The sequence below is a fragment of the Bacillus rossius genome, chromosome 13 (assembly GCF_032445375.1).
Source record: "Bacillus rossius redtenbacheri isolate Brsri chromosome 13, Brsri_v3, whole genome shotgun sequence".
In the NCBI taxonomy this organism is placed as follows: domain Eukaryota; kingdom Metazoa; phylum Arthropoda; class Insecta; order Phasmatodea; family Bacillidae; genus Bacillus; species Bacillus rossius.
Genome location: NC_086340.1, coordinates 27,515,976 through 27,536,975, shown reverse-complemented (window position 1 = coordinate 27,536,975; position 21,000 = coordinate 27,515,976). Strand labels below are relative to the sequence as shown.

The following is a 21,000-nucleotide window of genomic DNA, read 5'->3' as shown; positions in this document are numbered from 1 at the left end:
TTTTGTTTACTTTTTAATAACTTTTGTTTTACTCAAACTAAAATACTTCTGCATTTGCATTGCATTCTTTTCTAAGAATGAGACATTTAGGGTAATTTAGTATATTTATAAAAACATTTTTAATGTTGGTTCGGAATTGATGGCTCGCCAACAGTTGAATCTGCACATCGGCAAAATTTTGTGAATTGGTGCAGCGCTAGTTGAAGGTTCTTTACTCTCCCTTACACTAATCTGCACACTGCAGGTCACGTCAAGTCCAACGCCGTAGCAGTATAAAATGATTTTACTCAAAATATTGGTATAAATTTACAAATTAAAAGTTCAGTTAGTGACATAGACAGAAAACAAAATTTTGTACAAAAAAAAATATAAAGAGGTTTTTTTTAAGTATCACGTCGCATCCAGGTTTTTAGTTTCCTCTTCCCAGTAGCACTTCCACTGACCAACCAGGTTAGCTGCAAACACAAAATAACAATCTCTACCTCATAAACCACATGAATGACACTTGGTTCCTTAATGTAACATGATGTTCCGTGTGCAGCAGATCAGAAAATTATTTTTAATTAGCAAAAAGTAAATAAAAAAGGATATTGATGTTTTTAAAACTCCTATTCTCCTCTAGAATATGTACACTGAATTACACAGAAATCTAATTAATAATCAATTGTTAAACTTTCAATGTATGCAAAAAAATAAAAATATTTTATTCAGAAGCTCCATAAGGTAGAAGTCAGGATATAACTTAACTTTATTTATTTATACCTAATGTTTTCTCTCTTTTTACCATACAGCCATAACGTTGTATCAAAACTACAGAGCTATTCAACAAGAAAAAAACAAGGGTAAGTTTGCTTTACAAAAGATTTTTGGGTATCCAAGATGCCAATAAAATAAAAATTTTACCAACAGTAAATGACACAGGGCTGACATCAAACAAAATTAGTTGAACTGACAATCATGGTCATAAACGTAAACCAAGTGCTAGCATACTTTTGAAAAAATCACGAAAAACATGGAAAATGAGGAACTAAGAGCTAATTTTTATTCAATTCTAAGACTATCTCATTTTGAGCTTTTAAAATGTTCTACTGAATATAACAATTGCAGAATTTACTGGATTATTAGACAAGTTTTTGGAATAATACAATTAGTACACACATTTCAAAAGCACAAAAATTCTTTATAGTAATTAGCGTTAAGTCGGTACCGGTTCTCGATTCCTACGGTTCTCAGCATTTTAACTGGCACTGAGAACCGGTACCGGCAGTATAGCAAAACCCTTTACGAAAATAGTCCTTCACTACAACTTAACTGTAGCATGCAATGGCTCAACTCACGTCCAATTCACCATATAAATTATTTTTTTGGACTTCTGTGGAATAATATTCATCTCTAACTATAAAATAAATTACACGTGAAAATATTATCATCACATCTGAAAACAATGTACATTTTTCAATCAAAACATAACAGTTGAAGGTGCCATAGATGTAGTTCATAGATGTGTGCAACTGTATAATGTGCCTAAGCAGAGAGATGAGAACAGAAAGATGCCATTTTTGTTTCAATGGTTTTTAAAATTGAGTCGTTGACACGTAAGTATGAGTGACTGGTGTATAAAGAACAATTAAAGTGCAAAAGTAATTTGTTCAATAGAACTGATGATTGATTTCAAATATTTCCGTAATAATTCTCGCCATTCTAACATTTTAGGCTATTTGTGCAGTGCTGTGGAGTGTACGTTCACTGCATCTGCAGCATCTAGCGGAATGGGTAGTAACTTTCTCTTTTAGGCAAACTGGATTGCTTTGAAAGTGGCACGTCTGTTTTTAGTGGTAATAGCATTGACGAAGATCCCGCGGACACGTGATAAAAGATTTTTTTTTTGCAAAGTGGTGTATGGATGGTAGATGTATTTTACTATTGATTGGACAAACGAAATGCTTGTTGACACTTGTAAGTTATAATTATTCTGGCAAAATAGTACAAATAGTGTAAGAAATGTCATCAAAAGTGTGGCAGTAATTGACTTGACTGCAAACAAACTGAATTCAATGTAGACAAATTATTATTTTAATACTTTGAAAGTTCACCATCAATTTAATTTATTTCCATTATTGTAATATCTTATTTTTATTCCTATGTTTTAAAGGAGGGTGTATGTAGCTTTCTTGGGGTAATTGCTAGATTAATATAGTAAATTTTAGTTTTATCAAGTGTTCTCTATATTACCTATTTAGAATTATTTTTCACTAATACATACACTAGAATCTCGTTATAGCGAGAACACAGCTATAACGAGGTCTTTTTGAGGAATTTACGGCGTGATCGCGTGAAGCGCTTTGGTTATTTGTCTGCTTTATCTCCATCCCTCTCCCTCGCCACTAGACATCTTGCCGTTGACACCTGTCACATTCTTCAGCCTTGCAGTCGCCACCTAAGTGCGTGGCTTTAAAAATAGAATCCCGTCTTTTCTTTCTTTTATCAAATTTCCGTTAGTTATCTGTTCATTAATATTATTCTATTTCTGTGAACTCAGTATAATAAATGCTGAACGTGTTGGGGATATGTGCGTGTGAAATGCAACCGCTAGGCTACAAAGAGTACAGTCCCTTTGTTTCGTTTCTGACTACGTCGCTACAAGATAAGCCGGCTATCATCCAAACGTCCAAATTCAGTGCGTGCGTGCGACTTCACACTTGCTAATTGATCGGGTTAATAATACACAAATATTTATAAACTTGTTTGGAATTATTTCAGTCGTGACACGTTTACAATCACGTCACGTTATTTATTTTACTATCTGACAAATAGTAGGCACTACCGTATTTATTTCCGAATCGCTAGGACAGTTTTCTTGTAACTTTTGTTTCGGTCAGTGGGGTATCTGTCCAGGAAGGGGGTGGTGATGGTTTGAGTTTAATCCCAAATTTATTTTCTAAAAAAGTTTACAGGTTTCTTTGTATGAAAAAAGTATAGTTTTCCAGCGACTATTTCGTTTGAGGCGTACGTGCGTTGCCGCACTCCTGCGGTTTTGTAAGGAATTAAATCGTCGCGCTACACTAGCACCATCTGTTAGCTACATCCCGAACCAACATGGCCGCCAGCAGACAGCCCGCGTCCACAATAGATAGCAGGACAATGCTGTGTCGGCCCCGGGCTGAGATGCTATACTTACGTGGCGTGGTAGGGTATTCTGGTTATTTTGACGCAATCAGTGATCGCATCCGTACTTGTGGGGTATCGTTTTAAAGAGAATTCACACATCTGCTCACAGAAATTAAGATTTCGTTGATATAACCTGTTATTTTCCAATTATACAGGTTTAAAAACAATTTGTTTGCTATTTTCGGTTAATTCTTATTTTTTGGGGACCAAAATCCGTCCAATTCGGTTATAGCAAGGATCAAACCCGGAACCGTGACACCTCGCTATAACGGGACTCTAGTGTATTACATTTGCAATAGGTTGGTGTGTTTGCTGTAGCTTGAAAACTGCACTAAACCTTTTAATTTGTTTTGATAGCCTCTTTAAAGACTGAAACATTATGCCAATGCATTTCTTTGTAAGCATACAACAAAAACATTGAGGAAAAAACAATACAAATAAATTATTATTTTTCAGTGTTATAAACAATAAATTGTTGAAGATGGAAGTCTAGATACAGGCTTGTTAGTGCTTTTTTTTGTAGCCGAAACAATAAATACTAAATAGTTTATTACTTGAAACTCCTCATGAATAATGTTTATTTTATTTTTGAAGTCAGAACCGAGGACCGAGAACCGGGGAAAAACAGGAATTGACTCATCACTATTTATAATATTACTAATAGTTTTTAACAAGCAAACTACAATATTTAAATTTGTTTTAGAATGGCATACAGTAGAATCCCGCCGATGCGACCCCCCTCTGATGCGTCCATTCCGTTTATACGACCGGTTTTTGAGAAACCGTGAAAAATTTAAGCAGAGAAAGTCGAAAATTTGAGTAAAATCGGCTGAAAAACAAGTCTGTTACACTTTGTTGGGCGTTATGTGTTCACGTTTATCTTGGCGGAAGCTGTACTGTAAGCAGGCAGGCATACAAAAGATGGCTAAAAATAGATACCACCCCTCTAGACTGTCCACGCGGCAGTGTCTAGCCGAGCTCCGGGCCTCCACTATCGCAGGAAAAGCCGTCTCAGCTGTCATGTTATCTTACCCGCCCGGCGGCTTGACGCCATACGTGACGTGACGCTTTCCTCTCCCATCCCCTGCTAATTCTTCAAGGCTCATACCTCCCAGAGCCACAAACCATGTAAAAACAACCCCCCCCCCCCTCCTTTTTAAACTAACATTTCAACACATTCCCTCCCTTATTTCAACCTTCTGCGTGAGAAACTGTCAGCGTGTTTTTCTTTCTTTTTTTTTTACGCTGCGAAGGGATGAAGGGACGTGAAAAAGATAATTGCTTGAGCTGTCAAAATAAACATCGCTGACGGCAGGGCGGGAGCGAATCCTGTCGGTCTGTCGCGGTGATTATCTACTCCAAAAACATGTCACAGAATTTCAGGATAGCATTGTTCATATATCTTTTGTTTATAGCCGAATGTTTTCTACCTGATCCACACAAGTTCCTTCGCCACGTTTTGAACGAAAATAACAACCAGCCGGCTAGCATAGCCGAACTCGCGTGACGCGAATTCATTTAGAGCAAGTATTTTATGTATTTGGATATATTACCGGGGGGGGGGGGGGGGGATAATTGGCCCGAATTATCTATTGCGACCATTCCGTTTATAGGTCCGTTTTTCCGGGAACCGTGAGGGGTCGCATCAGCGGGATTCTACTGTATTATAATGTTACTGCTCATTGGATTGTCTTTAAAACATTTGGTAGAGATTAATATAAATGTGTGGAACAGTCACTGTAAATTAACAATGGTGCAAAGCTAAACTGTATTCACTATTAATAGTGACTACTAAAACTAGATCATTTATTCCTGTGCAGTACTGGATCATATTCTGAGGTTAGTTTTATTATAATATATAAATAAAATGTAGATATTCAGTTTTTACATCTTATAGAGTGATGGTGAGTGTCATTTTGAATGGTAAATCTCTTACGAAATAAATCATCAGTGTTTTTATTCTTCAAAAATCACAACCAATTTGGTAGATTTTGATTTTGTATATAACGTTACAACGTTTGAGAGAATACCATCGTACAGGGTTCACCAGGTCCTCTGAGGGCCTAAAACGGTACCAAAAAATCTTATACATTGGTACATAATAGGCTGGCAATAATGGGATAATTTTCACCATACCTGTTGAAATTAAAAATGGGGGCTGCATTATAATCAGTGTTATATTTGCTGCTGGAAGAAATGAATTAAGAGATGGGAACGGCTTAGATGAATAACCACATTCTCTATAGCTAAACTGCATTACTCATGCTTATGCTACTTTAAGACAGTTCTTGTTTATTGCTTCCTGAACGACAGCACGTGCAGATGAGAGATGATAAAAGTATAAAACTTTAAAATCCGGGGAGAGTGATAAGGAGGAAGAATGGAGTTTGGCCTAAGCTTCTTCAGTTCTAAAGGACAGTTTTTGAACTGCAACTGCAAAAAACAATATTTTTTTTATAACTACCCTGTTTTAGCATAATCATCGCATACACATAATCGTTGCACCAATATTTTAGGGCATCAAAATTTGGATTAAAAAAAACTCTCGCGTAAACGTTGCATGATGTTTTTGGTCCTGCTATTAGATTCCAAGCGTTTGTGCAAGTATTTTTTTCCATATAAAAGATGTATTTTAAAGTAGAAATCTAATATTTATTCGGACATTACCACTTACTTATTTAATTAACAAAAATACGAAGTTGTTTGATGTGCAAATTTTCTTTTAAAGACGTTTTTAAAAGTTCTAACCTTTATCTGTTCTGTGTGCGTCGCCGCGGTGTACCGCTTATAAAAATGTAGCCAGCGCTAGTTGGCATCATTCATGTTTGGTTATGTTGCTTCTAATATAGAGCGCACACACGTTGTCGAATAATGATATCTCGCAGATGGCATGCAATGCGCGTTCTCTGTCGAGTGCCGAGTTAACTACATTTGATGGCCTGCACTCTTTTGTGGTGTGTACTACGACGATACTTATGTGTTATTTCAGGCTTGCATTCGGGTAACAGATTATGTTTTTCTATTTAAAGTTGAAGAAAGGTTTTTGTTGCATGACTTATTAATTTAAATTGTTTGGCGTGCTTTTGTATATGTATTCTAATTTTTAAATAAACGTACTTTCCATGAATGAGTTTGGTTTTTATGAATAACTTTACCTAACAAAATTTTTTTTCTCTCTCATAAAAGTCGCACCCCTACTTTTTTAGTATAAAATGTGCGACGATTATGTGATAAAACACGGTAGCACTTACTGTATCAAAAGGGAGGGGGAATTACAATCCATTTATGTGGGATGCCTGCGATGAGCGGTGTGTTGCAGATTAGGTTCCTTTGTGCCGATCCTAAAATGATTCGGAACATACCATTCTCGCTCTACTGACAAAAGTGGCACGTGCACCATAAAAGCTCTCATAAATACAGTGCTGTGTGTTTGAACTATAATTTATCCTAGGCTCACTTTAAAAAGTTAGAGATTATATTATATTCAGGTAAATACTGTATTGTATGATGCTGTCTGCACGCCTCTCACCTTTCCACAAGCGCACGAAGCCGTCGTCTCCGGAGGAAGCCAAACTCGAGCCGGCGACGTTCCAACAAACTCTCCTGACACACCCACTCTTTGCACCAACTTGCATCAGCGTTTGCACTTCAAACCTCTCGAAGCCACCCACCGACTTGGCTCCTTCTCTAGAGCAAACAAGCATCAAACCACCTTTGGAAAAAACACGGAAACACTTAAAGTACACCAGAACATTGTTACAAGTTTCTTCTTAGGACAGGATTGATTTTAAGGATAGAATTTATGTTCTGTATTTTTACGATAAAATAATTTGTTTTTAATTGGTCTGAAACAGATTTGTTCAGAACAACAAAAATAAATAACTAGCATTTGTCATTTAAAAGTGATCCAATAAGACATGTACAGGATGGGGCAAAAGGTGTGTGTGTATCTGTATTGAAGGGCTATTTAAAAAAAAAAAAAAAAAAAAAAGGAGCAACTAACAGAATTGAGGTTTATTTTATTGCAATCATTATACTTTTTTTTTCTTTTTTTTTATTAAATTTGTAAAGACATCAGGTAGATGGCCATCAGCAGTGAGGCATTGATGGTGATTTTGAAACTCTTTGACCGCTTTTCGGCACATTTTGAGGTTTATAGCTATGATTTCCTCCTGAATTTGCATCTTAAGTTCTTCCAAGGTGTGAGGACGATGTTTGAAAACTTTTTCCTTGAGGTACAAGAAGTAACAAACGCTCCAATCCGGTGAGCGTGCGGGCCACCCCTACGTCACCCCTCAGAGACACGAGGCACGCAAGGATCTGGGAGACATCTGGTTCCAACAGGATGGTGCTACAGCCCCACACGGCTAGAGTTTTAGTGGCAAAACTTAGACAGGTGTTATTTTGGGGTCACCTCAAGGAACGGGTTTTCAAACATCGTCCTCACACCTTGGAGGTACTTAAAATGCTTGTAGTACTGCCAGATCAAAGTATTCATCACATTTAGTTTAATTTTCACAAAGCAAAAAAAAAATTAGAAACAGTGGAAATATAAAGATTTAAATAATAAAACACAGGACATTTTACTTTGGTGGGTTGTTTGGGTTCAACACTAAAAATATCCCCCTCTGATACACAAAATACGATACGTATAGGCATACAGACATACATGACTCAATCTAAATCACCCATTGAACATGAAAACACTCCCAACAGTACGCAATATTATTTAAGAAGCAGCCTGAATTAGAGATAAGCACAGATACACAACACAAACTTCCAACTGATTTACATGCTGTAGAACATTTCACAGCTAAACGAGACAGTCGTTGCTAGGAGGCCTGGGGACAGCACAGGGCTACTCACTCGACGTATCTGAGGGACAGGATGAGGACGTCCTTGGTGGCGACGGCGAGGTGGAACGCCCCGTCGCTCTCGCCGGGGCAGAAGGCGAGGTCCTGCACGGGGTCCGTGACGGCGTCCAGGGCCTCCGTGACGCACCAGTGGTGGCTGGCCCGGTCGTACTCGCAGACCACCACCTTGGGCGCCGCCGGCTGGGCGTCGTCGCTGCCGACGGCGATCATCGCTGGCTGCAACCTGCGGAGCAGCGCCCACGCCGTCCACACGTGGCTACAGCCAACATTTCACCGTGTCACAAAACAAGCACGTTCCGTCAATAAAAATTGAGGATTCCGTATTTATCGTCATTTAAAATTAAAATCACATCTAATAATAAGTACATATCAAGCACAATAACTTTTATCAACTGCTTTAATAATTTGTGGTAAGACTTAAAATGTTAAAATGAACACATAATACATACTAGTACATACAGTATTGGGAAGAGTAAGTTAAACAAATAACTGCAACTTTAACATTCAATATTCATTTGTGTTTTTACTTAGAGTACAATTAATATATATATATATATATATATATTAAAAAACCTATATGCAAACCCAAAAACCCAAAATCATTATTCTTAATACATTTCCTAGTGACTTTAGCCATTTATGTAGCCATAGATCACCACACTTTACTTTGTAAAAACTATACACAGACTAAGTAATTTTATTTTTACATTTTTAAATAAAGCATAAGCTAAATATTAATTTTATAATATATATATATTTTTTAATAGACAAAATGAGGCAATTGACGTACTTTCGCTGCATTTCGGTGCTATGCAGTGTATTGACTTCTATTTTGCTGTTACGGTTTTATCACTATTCACCAAATAATCTTGCCTCTACACATGTTATAACCAGAATAGCTAACCCGCGGGTCTTTTATTTGCCTGAACCACATGGGGACCAACACGGACTCCCTAGTCGTAGGGAGCACGGGAACATCAGGCCACAAGGAGAGGCAGTGCCAGCGAATATGACAGCCCGTAACAGTGCACGTCTCCACAAGAGCACTTACTGGCGTAGGACCAGACCTTTCTCTCTGCCCCTGGAAACCCTCGGTCCCCCCAGAGAATGGGCTCAGCAACAAAAATACTTGCACACTGGTGCACCCTAGAAGATTTCCGAGCAAGAAAATATAAGTAGTTACCTTATTATTGTTTCGTTTCACAACTTATCGCTTTGTTTGACAGTTTCACAGCAGCAAATAGCGCACGACCAAAGAGTTCTTCCCCCCACATCCCAACATCGTCAGAGGGACAGATGTGGAGCAGCACCGAGCTTCTCAGCCTAGTCGTACCACCATGTTGTTTGTCCACTCGCACCAACGCTACACACTGTACGTGACAGGGGCGGATCCAGTGATCAGTTTTGGGGGGGGGAACTGGTGCCCGAAGAACATTGAACGGTATTGACAACATGGTTCTTATGGAATCCTGGGCATAAAATAATTGTTATAGAATATAACATAGGCATATAATAACACTAACCAGAAGAAAAAAATCAAAAATTAATTTTGAAAAATTAAATATTAAAATTAGGAAGCAAAAGTTTTATTACCGAAACAATTTATCTCAAGTAGAATGTAATACCTGGGGCATTTAAAAAGTCATGGAGAAATGAAGTGGGAGTAATTGCAAATTATTCATGAAAAAAATTGGTTATCTAACTGGATTACTACTTCAAAACTGGCTAATTACAAAATCTAGCTAATTTGAAAGTACTGCAATTTTAAATTCTTAGATACCTTTCTCGTTTCCAATAAAATAAAATTTAAAAAAATTTAAACTGTGTTTTTTGGCTGTAAAATATGTTTGGTAATTACCGTAAATCTTTAAAAATAGATTGAGCTGGTTTTGAATAAAAACACTTCAATTAATGAAATATACACTGTTTATTGTGTATTATTTTATATTAATGTAATAATATTCATTGTATAAATATGACATGACATAGAACATGTAATAATTGCTGAATAAAAGCATATGAAATAAATTATTTTGCATCATATTGCAATTTAAGAATCATCATGAAGTAAAAATATATAATTAGAGAAAGATACGGCGTTTGCCAGATTTTGAGAAACGCTCAATCACGTGAAAAGGGTCCACTGGTATGTCATAATGATTATGGAGAAGAGCGAGACCCTCAAGTCGTCTCTCAATCATTGTAGTTCGGAGCCACGTTTTGGTGCGACGTAACGTTGAGAAAGTTCTCTCTGCGCTGGCATTGCTGACTGGAAACGTGCAAAGAACATGAAGCAGTGTATAAATAATGTTGTATATGTCCTTGTCACAAGCAGCAAGTGCATCAATAGCTGTTTTGGGAAGTTCGGCACCACGAGCTTTTTAAGTTTTCCATGTCTGCTGCCAGTGAAAAATTTCACCTTTTAACTTTATTAGCTGAATTTCTTTGGTGCCCTCTAGTAATTGAGAAAACTTGTTTACCAAGAACAGAATTGAATCGTTTATTTCAGCTAAGGTTGTGTTCACTATCAACTGTGGAAGTAGAACTGGGAGTCTAAATATATCAATGACTTTAGAAGAAAATCTTGTCTTGATATCTTGTAATATGCCATCTAGAAGTGGTATGAATACTGAAATTCTGTAATAATCCTGTACAGATTGCGACTCTACTGGTACCGGGTAGTTACTGCGATGAACCTGTCGCCCAACAGTCCTGGGTTTCCGAAGCTCAACATTAAGTTTCTCTGCCATTTTATCTGTCTCGGCATAAATTTCTTTGAAGTAATTGTCACAATCCGCACGACGAGTCTCTAAGACCGAAATAACATTTGTAATACTCTTAGAAGCATGTACAAGGTCAAGTGTTTCTTTTTGAAGAAGTTTGCTCAAAGGAAGTGTAAGGGCCAGAACATTACTGAGGCAGAAGACAACAACCAAAAATTTACTTTCACATAGAGCAGCTATAAGTGATGCTGCTTTTCCAGCTACAGATTTATCTTTCCAGCTAGAAATCTTCTCGAGAGCTTCTATTATTTCTGGCAAATCAAAAACAAACTGAAGTACACCGTCATGTCGTTCGACCCATCTTGTATCTGATAAATGAGCTAGTTTTTTCCCAAGAAACTGAAGAAGAGTTTTACTGCATTTTGGAAAAGAAAAGAAAGAGATAGTTTCTTTCATGATACCCACTGCATTTAGGACCACATGTATCTTTGAAGACTGAGATAGAGGATTGTTAAGTTTGTGATTGTAACATGGCATTTCCACAGCATTGGTTGTCAAACTCTGCACTTCCTTTACTGCACCTCTGTCTTCTGATAACATGACAGAGCAGCCATCAGTACCAATTGCTACACACTGGAGGGGAAGAAGCTGCAATGATTTTATTTTCCTGATAATAATTTGGCCTAGTGACTTTCCTGTAAGAGACAGTTCTTCAGTAGCCGTTGTGACTGGTTTGTTTGTTGAATTATCTTTGGTACCATTCTCAAGTATTGCAAATTTGTTGTTTGTTTGAAGAGCTGTGGTTTCTGACATATCACCAAATGCATCTATAAATGAAACAAAATCTTCCCTTACAACCGTGTTCTGACCAAAATGTACATAGCGAAGGACAAGACTCACTTGGGATTTATTTGACATGTCACTGGTTTCGTCAAATATAATAGCATAAAACCCAGATAATCTTACTCTCTTGAGAATTGTATCTAATATGTCTAGTCCACAGCAGTCGATAAGCTCGTTTTGCACAGTTTTGCTGATATATGTAGAATTAAAATGAGCAGTTTTAATGTGATTTTCAAGTAGTTTATCTCCAGCATCCACCCGAAAACGAAGCATTGCCCGGAAATTTCCTTCATTATGAGATGGAGCATCGGTAGTAAGTGGACCATCATTCCGATGACCACGGAAAGGAATATTTTGCCTTCCAAGTAGTATAACTGTTTTCACAATCGGTAGTAGTTTTTTCCGATTTTCCTCAGCCTCTTCCAAATGTTGTTCTTTGACAAGACTTACTACCTCGGAGCAAGGATTATGATATGTCTTAAGGAAGTTCTTCCCCATGGCAACTGCAGTCATATGGTATTGATGGCTTGCATGTTGTTCCAAGTAACCTTTAGCTCCAATCAAATCTTTAAAATTTGTAAGAGGTTCTATAACTAAAGTTTTGAGGGGAACATTTCTGCAGTACCCACCTTCATTCCTAGTTGTAAACCATGGACAATATTTACAAAACAGACCTTTTTTAACATCTGATAGAACCAGCCATTCTTTGTAGGTTTGCAGATGACTCCGCCTCACAAAATTCCGCACAGTTTTTCCAGAGACAACACGGGTGGAATGTGGAAAGACATAAGATTCTGGTGGTTGCCACGGATTTTCTAGCAGAATGGACTTAGTGTAGTCATCAATATTTCCTCCAACAAAGTGGCCAATGTCACTGGAAACACTTCCAACAGAAGACGAAGAGCTAAGTAATGCTGAATGTAATATGACATTGTTAACCTCATCTGGATAAGGCTTTTGGATATGATATTGGTCAGAAGAGCTTGAAGATGATGCAACTTTCTCATCATTATTGATAATCGATGTAAAATCATCTTCCAAAACAATATCATTGTGTGTTTTACCACAATTAAAATCAGTGGGCTGCTCAACTGATTCTGAGGCATCCTCAGAATTCACTTCCACACGTGACTTCTTCTGAGGTGGCCCAAAGAAAGAAGATAGCAAGCTTTGTTTTCCTCCTTGTTGAACAGCCTGTTTAGAAAAAAAATCATAAACTAGTACAAAAGAATGTTGCAAATCAACATTTTAAGTTTCTGTGAAACAGTGAAACCAACACAAGAAAGTGTTTGGCAATTTGTTGCACTTTTGCCATGCCTATTTTGAGCTAGCCCCTTCACGACAAATTAGCTTGGACACGAGTGTAATGTGTAATTTTAAACAGGTGTTAAGTATTTGCGATATATTAATTTACCAACACCTTGTGGATATTACTTCAGCAGCTGACAATAATATATTTAGTTTGGTGGAACACTGGAGTATACAACATACCCGCAAATTTATGTAGGCGGTAGGCCCCTAATTTAATGAACTTGCGCGAGACACAGCATTAAACATGTTTGGGTTAACTGTATAAATCCGCACATATCATATACATAATTTTGTGACAGTATTAGACTGTGGTAATTTGTGAAGAGTAAGAAAACAGTTATAAAATGTCGCTTACTGCGAGCAATTTAAATGTGTCTTTGATGTTAGAATATGAAACGATTGAGTGTTTTGTAATTTGTAATGCTTTGGATGTAGTTGTTTTAAGGTCTTTATATAAACTATTATATTTATAATGCTTTTTAATATTTATAAAATACGTGGTCACCTTTGACTTTGTATCACAGTTAAGTTGAATTCTGCTGACTGCCCTTTCTTTATAAATTATTACTTTATAAATGCACATTTAATAGTTTTTTTTTTTGCATTTGACTAAGAAATTATTTACATGCGAATTTCTTAGCTAGGTTACAATTTATTATTCGCCAGATGAGACTTTTTAAACAGTTTGTAACTGTGGTTGGTGTATTAAACATACTGGTAAAAATATTATTAACTTCAGATGTTATTTTTTTGTTTTAATTAATTATATTCTATTCATAACATTTAGGTTTGCTTCTGCTTATTGTTTTTGCTTTTTTTATAATTTTCTAAAGTTAGAGTATTTGAATAAATAATTTTTCATAAATTTTAGAAAGTTTACTGTTTGGGACTGTGGCCATAGAGCCAGAGTTGTTCGCTGATGAAGTCATGCGTACTATATTGTCTCTGAGTGAGACACTGGTCATGGTGTAACAAACTATACTTAGTTCCAAGTCTGCCGCTAGATGCTACCACAGTCTGCTCTATTAGATGCAATAGCATATCGTCAGTGCAGTATCACGTAATTCCACCACACTTGAAGCAGGTTCATGGGATCTTATTCAAAGCTAATTTGCGCAAAATTAATATACCACTAAATAGAACTGAAAATATTTACTACGGGTTTTATTTATGAGCTGAATACAACTTTAGTAAAATCATTTCCAACAATGTATTTCTCTCTACATACGTAACACATGCGTTATTTTTTCTCACTGTAATATTCGTATTTCACAATTTAAAAAAATCATAATACAAAATACATTAAAATAACTTAAATATTTCAGGTTAAATTAATTTTAAGTTGAAAAAAAGTCAAAATCATGTAAAAAAAATGTGTGTTAAATATTGATACACACATTCTGGCAGGATTATTGTCATTTAAAAACTAATTTTATGGTCCGATCAGATGTACAAAAAAGTTCTAATTTATTTTAAAATGCTTAATTGACTTGTACTGTATAAAATAATGAGATGCTTGCGCCTGGTATATCGCAAAAACTTGTGTTGACTTCACTGAAAGGCTTCTGTGTAGCTACAGTAGGCTAGTCTGACTCTCACCATGCTCGAGTAATCCTTGCCACCATACACCTCACAAAAACATGATTTACTGAACACTCACTATTACATTTTCTATCACTGTCTTTCTGCTAGTTTTCTTTTAGAGCGCGCGAAACAATCTCAGACACTACAGCTATCAAGCAGAGTTGCCACATCCGAATTGAGAAATCCTTCAAAAAAAACAAAAAAGCACAAATTTCCCATTCAAGATACATGCTATCATTATACAGTTGTTACCAAGCAATGTTCCCAATTTAGTTGTAATAAATTCCTCGACAAAATCATAAAATTGTAATATTTGATACAAAAATTATTTTCAGATCCTTTGACAAATGAATGTAGGTACGGTGATAAAAAAACAGCATTCCATTTTTTTTTGCCACTAACTTTTGGGGGGGGAAATTTCCCCCATTTCCCCCCCTTTGAATCCGCCCCTGGTACGTGAAGACACTACCTAATGAACCAACGTACCACCCAACTAAAATGTACATATTTTACAACAATGTTCTATTTAGAATTCATAGCCTAGTGCTTAGGTGCAATTAGGCAGTGTGCAAACCTTGACTATGGTCGCTTCAGGAGACCTGTAGTCATGCAAACTGTCAAAACCCGCACAACACCCATCTTTACCAGGGAACAAGCACTGCCTGTCGTCCTTCAGAAAGACTTTCATTCCTGAGTCAGTCATTATCTGCCACTGCTGCGTTGTCAAAGAGATAGTCCACTACGGTAAAGCTGTACAGGCAGGCCGAAAAATCGCAGCAAGAGCCGTAAGCACGTATCAGAACGGAAATTTACCGAAATAGGAAGACCTTTATTTGTATGGCTTAACGAGCATCTGCCTGGGAGTTTCACACTACAAGAAGTGATGTACACTAAACTGCGTACAAATAACTCTAAACTTCTGTGCCCGGCTCATCGCCTGCTTCCGGCGGAGCATTCGAACGTCTCCGTACTGCGATAGCGCGTCCTCTCAGCCAGAGGAATGGTGCCCTGAAGCCAGCTATAAATTAAAATTTACGTGCTACTATTTGCACCTACAACTTTGCAGTGTCCTTTCCGAGCATTTCCTTAACAAAAATTCCCTGCACTTGTGATTTGCAAGCCTGCTGTAAGTACGGACGCAGGAGGCGACACCTGCCTGTTGGAGATGGCGACGTTCCAGGCCAGGCAGCTGAGCCTTAGCCGGGTGCAGGCCACCGAGTGCTCCAGCTCGAAGGCGCCGGGCCGCAGGTGGCTGCGGGGGGCGTAGAGGCGCAGGGCCCCGTCCGAGGAGCAGGTGGCCACCGCCAGCCCCAGGCAGCCGGGCGAGAAGCGCACGTCCGTCACCGACGAGCGCTCGTCCCTCAGCGTCGCCAGCCTGTCCCACCGCCTCTGCCCCGCCTTGTCCACTGCCATCACACCTCACTTCTCTGGGGAACTATTCACCGCAACATTTCATACCCAGTTATACAGTCGCTAAAAACACACAGATTAATATCATCATATTTTTTACACACAAACAAAACTAAATAAAAAATACATTATTTTTTCTGTACCACCTAATGTTTCACTTAATGTCTGAAAGTTTGGGAGGACCCATGCTACCCACTACCAACTAAAAGGAACCAAATAATTGTTGTTTGAACAGTGCCTACCAATTTGTAGAAAAGAAATTATTGTATAAATGTATTGTAACGGCCGAAAATACTGTTGGATACCAGGGAAAGCTTTTTTTGTTTTTAAATAGCTAGCCAGACGATCAGGAACAGCGGGACACGATGAGGAAATGACAAACGCAGCAGGAAACATTGAAGGACAGGTGAAGCGAGAGCTGGGGAAAGTTGCCACTCGCGCACAGCTGGCACGACCTTGGTCACAGCGCAGCGAAACTCGGTCATAGGCACAGCATGGGCGTCACAACCGGGGGGGGGGGGGGGGGGGGGGGACACACGTCCGCCCCAATAATAAAAGTCTTCAATTTTGTCCCCTCCAATAAAATATTTAGTTTCGTAGTTATACTATTAAAAAAATAATTTCTGTGATATAACCCATATGTTGCACATGGTGCATTTAGTCCAATCGTGGTAATGTGAGCACTGTGTTTTTACAAATTTGTTCTCTGAAAATATTTTTTATAAAAAATAAATTATATATTGCAACCCACTATAATTAGAATATTTAGGAAAGAAAAATGCCTAAAAACCACCTTTTTGCACCTTCAAACCTCAAATTTTCCCGGGGGAGGAGCCCCGGACCCCCCGCTTTTCTTCCAGGGGATGGATATTCCTCAACAACTAAATCAATTGCAGTCCCCCCCAAAAAATACATCCTTGCGACGCCCATGGGCACAGGGAAGGAGGGGGAATGTGTAATGACTTCAGAAGCGGCACCGAAGCGGAACTGTTTATGTTATTAACAACAGATGCAAAAAAGGGTAAGGGCAGGCTTCTTATACCGGGAGATTTTATTAGAGAAATCAGAGTCACAGAGTCAGTGGGAAGCCACGCTACTCCACCGCCGAGACGACGATTGGTGAGTGACCAGCCACGATGCGACGATGGTTCAACACTAGACAGCAGCACAACGCCCTTATGCCCATGTAGCTGGTAATAGTTGGTATCTCTCTCTCTCTCATTTCAAAAACTAAGAATACACATTTTAATAACAACTCGGTAGACATTATGAATAATAAATTAATTTAAAACCGTCACGTAACTTGGGAGTAATTAGTCTGCAACAGTTGGTAACAAATGAATAACGAGACAAATGAGGTTAAGAATAAGCTCTAGGAAATGGCCGACAGCACGGTTTATTTATTAACGACAGTATCCCTGATAGGCACGACTATGGTTCAGTAATTATGTGTTAGTAATACAAGGTACATTTAAAGACACAGAAAGTAAAGAATTGATATATAATATGTGTTGAATAAACTGTTAATTTAAACTGCGAAAATAAACCTGTTCTTGTGGAAACGTTCACCCTTAACCTCTTTATTTAAAATGTTTTGCAAATAGGGACTCGTCACCCTACCTTAAGGACTGTTTAAGGAAAAACACGAGTGGTGGAACCGCCCCCAGAACCTGATACTCATGAAATGGCCGTCACGATATGAGGAACACAGACAATCCCGGTAGACTCACTTCCATTCCTTTTCCCCATCATCCTTCACGATTCATTTCATTATCAACTTTTCATGTACATATCCCCTTCATTTCCATCTTTACGGTCGACACAGATAAGAGTAAGTCGACGGCCGTAACAGTATAGCAACCTATCTTAAATTATGTAAATATATTTTGCTAGTAATTGAAAAAACAAAAAAATTCCAGAAAATAATTTACTATATGTTTCTAGAAAATTTTCTTTATCATCTCTAACCTTACATATGCCCTCAGTGTATATGGCCATACATCATACACGTAAACACCTGGAAAAAAAATTGCTCCCAGTCTGGGCAATGGAAAACTATTATGAAGTTTTCCAGGATTTACAGTAAATATCCTGATCAATTCCAACTTCCCTGACTCCAAAATGTGGACAGTCTATGAAATGTATATAACCAAGCAAGGTTTATAAAGTAATATATATACTCAGAGTTCCCACTTTTTTACTCTGAATTTTTTCTCTGAACTCTTCCTCCTGCTATTCCTGTCCAAGAAAAGCTTATTTTCACCTGTATTACCAATATTGTATGATAACATGTTAAACTGACCAAAATCTTGTCCGCTGTGATCACACGATACGAGCTGCAACCAGGGTGTCTAAACAAATCTGTAATAGAATTTCCCATTTTTTTCCAGATCAAAATTTACACTTTTCCTAAACATTTTTTTTTGAAAATTAATTTATGTATTTTGCAGTTTTGTGAAAGGAATAAAGAAATTCCTGCCTCCACGAAAATAACGCTATCCAAACACCAGCCATCAGCATTCTTGTCAGCATTATTCATTATGGCCAGGCATTTACTAATATAAATGTTCAGTACTGCTCATTTAAGTGTATAACGAGAAGAATTTTTTAGGTTAGTACAACATGGACTTAACTCTGCAATAAAATACAGATACGCGAGAATCAATACAAATTTTTACCTATCGTCTGGTTTTCAAATCTTAAATCAAAACTATCAGGCATGCTTCATTAGTATGTATTAGGCGTACGTGTTTCCTTCCAGATTGAGGCCACGTTGTCCAAAGAACAGATGGCCAGGATCTGGCCGAACTCTGGCTCCGCCCATCGTATCCGCCAGATAGAACTGTCGTGAGCTTTCCAACTGGAGGACAGAGTCCAGTTGCCATGTCTGTCACAGTCCCAAACCTTCAAACAAAAAATAATTTAAAAATTATGATCCAAACAAACATTTTTTAAAGAAAATTGAAATGAAATCCAAGTTACCAGTAAAATTTGACTATATACATAAATAAATAAATCAATTTTGTCAACTCTTCACATACATAAAAAATCCTAAAATAATTAAGTTAATCTGTAATGGAATAACAATAATAATATATTTAAAAAATTACAAATAGTGTTTAAAAAACTTGCAAAAATATTTGCCCCTACTTTATATAGATATAAATTTCAGAATATTACATTTAAATTTTTCATCAATAACTATCAAACATGGTTGTAGAGAAACAAGTTTACGTAAATACTAGTTAATCTGAGTTACGATAACATACACGAGAATTTTCGTAGGTCCAATCAATTGGGACCAAAGCCAATGCGTGATAATGAAAATCTGAGTTAGCTGGAAAACTTGGGTAAAATCAAAACCAAACAGTAACTAACAGTCATTGTCATTCACACTATATACAGGTGTACAGTCGAGTGACTAAGTAGGTATTAAAACTTACACTTAAGGTTTACAAAAAAAATGTGTGTTCGTGGAGTCCACATGCGACAAAAGTGCAACTCCTTGCTTATTAGGTATAGATAGGCCTAGATATAAATTATTTACATTTCCAATCACAATATTTACATAAAAATGAATTATACTTATAAAGCTAATTGCATAAATAAACAAGTATTTTCAACATGAATAAATAAATTGTAGATACTTTAAATTAAATAAAAGAAATATGGTCATGTCAATTGTTAGCTGTTAAGAAAAACGAAGAGTATACAAACACAAGCAGCATTACGAGAATTCCGTAGCATCACTGCGGCGTCATTTCTACCTCTCCCCTTCTGGCCGTTACAACTGCTAGAATTATTCTAGAAGGACCACTAAAACATGGCCAGTCTTTGACTTGAGTTAGGAATTATGAATTTAAAAGTAGCTATCTTAATTTCCCTAATTGAATGCTATGTTACGTACCTATCCCCCCCTTTTTTTCTGCAGTTTTCCCATTCGACTACTAGTGCATGAGTTAGAGTGGCATCACTGCTGATGCTCTCTCTTCTTATACCGGTTCCCCCATCATGTACCTAACTATTCCCCTCATGCAATCAGAATTTTCATTAACTCTCGAAAATTTCAGCCCCTCAGCAAAGAAGTTTTGTTTAAAAAAAACAATATAAGAAAGAGAACAAGTGTTTGGCGGGCAAGAGCAAAGAAATGTAGAGAGAATATTGAAGGCTCCCAGATTATTTGGTTTGGAGTTTTTTCGTTCACACTGTACCCCTAACCCCTCTAACAAAAGCAGTTGCAGCACCTCTGGTGGGGAGATTACTGCTAGATTTATTCTAGAAGGGACACTAAAACATGGCAAGTCTTCGACTCGGTTAGGAATTACCAATTTAAAAAGTAGCTAACTTAATTTAATTGCCCTCAATGTTTTATAAATATTTTAATGTAGCTAACCAGACCTAACCATTCACTCATTACACGATAAAATGCTTGGAGTATCACTACACTCTCTTGTGGAATGATTCAAAAACGTTAGGAAATAAAAAAAAAAAGGATATAGGGAATTTTTTTTATTTTTTTCAGACTCCACAACTAACCTTCACAAATACACCATCAACACGGCTAGACCCTACAACCCAAGATATCTCACAAAAGTATTAGGTTAAGAAAAAAATGCAAATCAAGTTAATGATGGTTTGCAAATCTTCATGGATGTAAATTTTAAACATAATCTGCAAAAAATGTTTAAAGAACAATTGGCAATAAAATACACAGTATAAATTATTGAGACATAACATTTCAACACTATCAGGGTTATTCACGGAAAGCCGCGCTTGAGTATTATCACCGTTATCGAAACATCAAAAATTAATTTAGTTTTTTTTTGCCGGTTTATCATGTGTTTCATAGCCATTCTAACCTGAACTTACTTTTATAAGTTTGTCAGTGGATGATGTAGCCAAGCGCTTACAATAGAAATCATACGCAACATCATGTATAAAATCTTTATATCCTAATCTAACTAAAGTTTTCTCCATTTCTAACTATATCTACAAATATATCAAAATGTTTACAAGCGTTCAACTTGTACACATATAAGACTTTCGTTTTTCATATGTTTTTTCATAGATAAAAAACCGATAGAAAC

General features: G+C 37.2%; 1 protein-coding gene across 1 annotated transcript; it reads right to left on the bottom strand.

Annotated features, from left to right (window-relative positions):
* Positions 1-265: 265 nt before the first annotated feature.
* LOC134538405 (nucleoporin SEH1-A-like) lies at positions 266-20,959 on the bottom strand. The gene is made up of 6 exons (XM_063379704.1): positions 20,783-20,959; positions 18,661-18,817; positions 15,660-15,909; positions 8,035-8,265; positions 6,698-6,855; positions 266-455 (listed from the first exon to the last, which is right to left on the bottom strand). Exons 1-6 carry the CDS (start codon positions 20,888-20,890, stop codon positions 391-393), a joined length of 969 nt encoding a protein of 322 aa, XP_063235774.1. The 5' UTR covers positions 20,891-20,959; the 3' UTR covers positions 266-390.
* Positions 20,960-21,000: the final 41 nt, after the last annotated feature.

Excerpts from the sequence above, each read along its gene's own strand:
- LOC134538405 (XM_063379704.1), bottom strand. The coding sequence starts at position 20,890 with ATGGAGAAAACTTTAGTTAGATTAGGATATAAAGATTTTATACATGAT. Across the intron at positions 18,818-20,782 it reads CCACTGACAAACTTATAAAA|GTTTGGGACTGTGACAGACA; the intron begins GTAAGTTCAGGT and ends TTTTGTTTGAAG. Across the intron at positions 456-6,697 it reads CTTCGTGCGCTTGTGGAAAG|CTAACCTGGTTGGTCAGTGG; the intron begins GTGAGAGGCGTG and ends TTGTGTTTGCAG.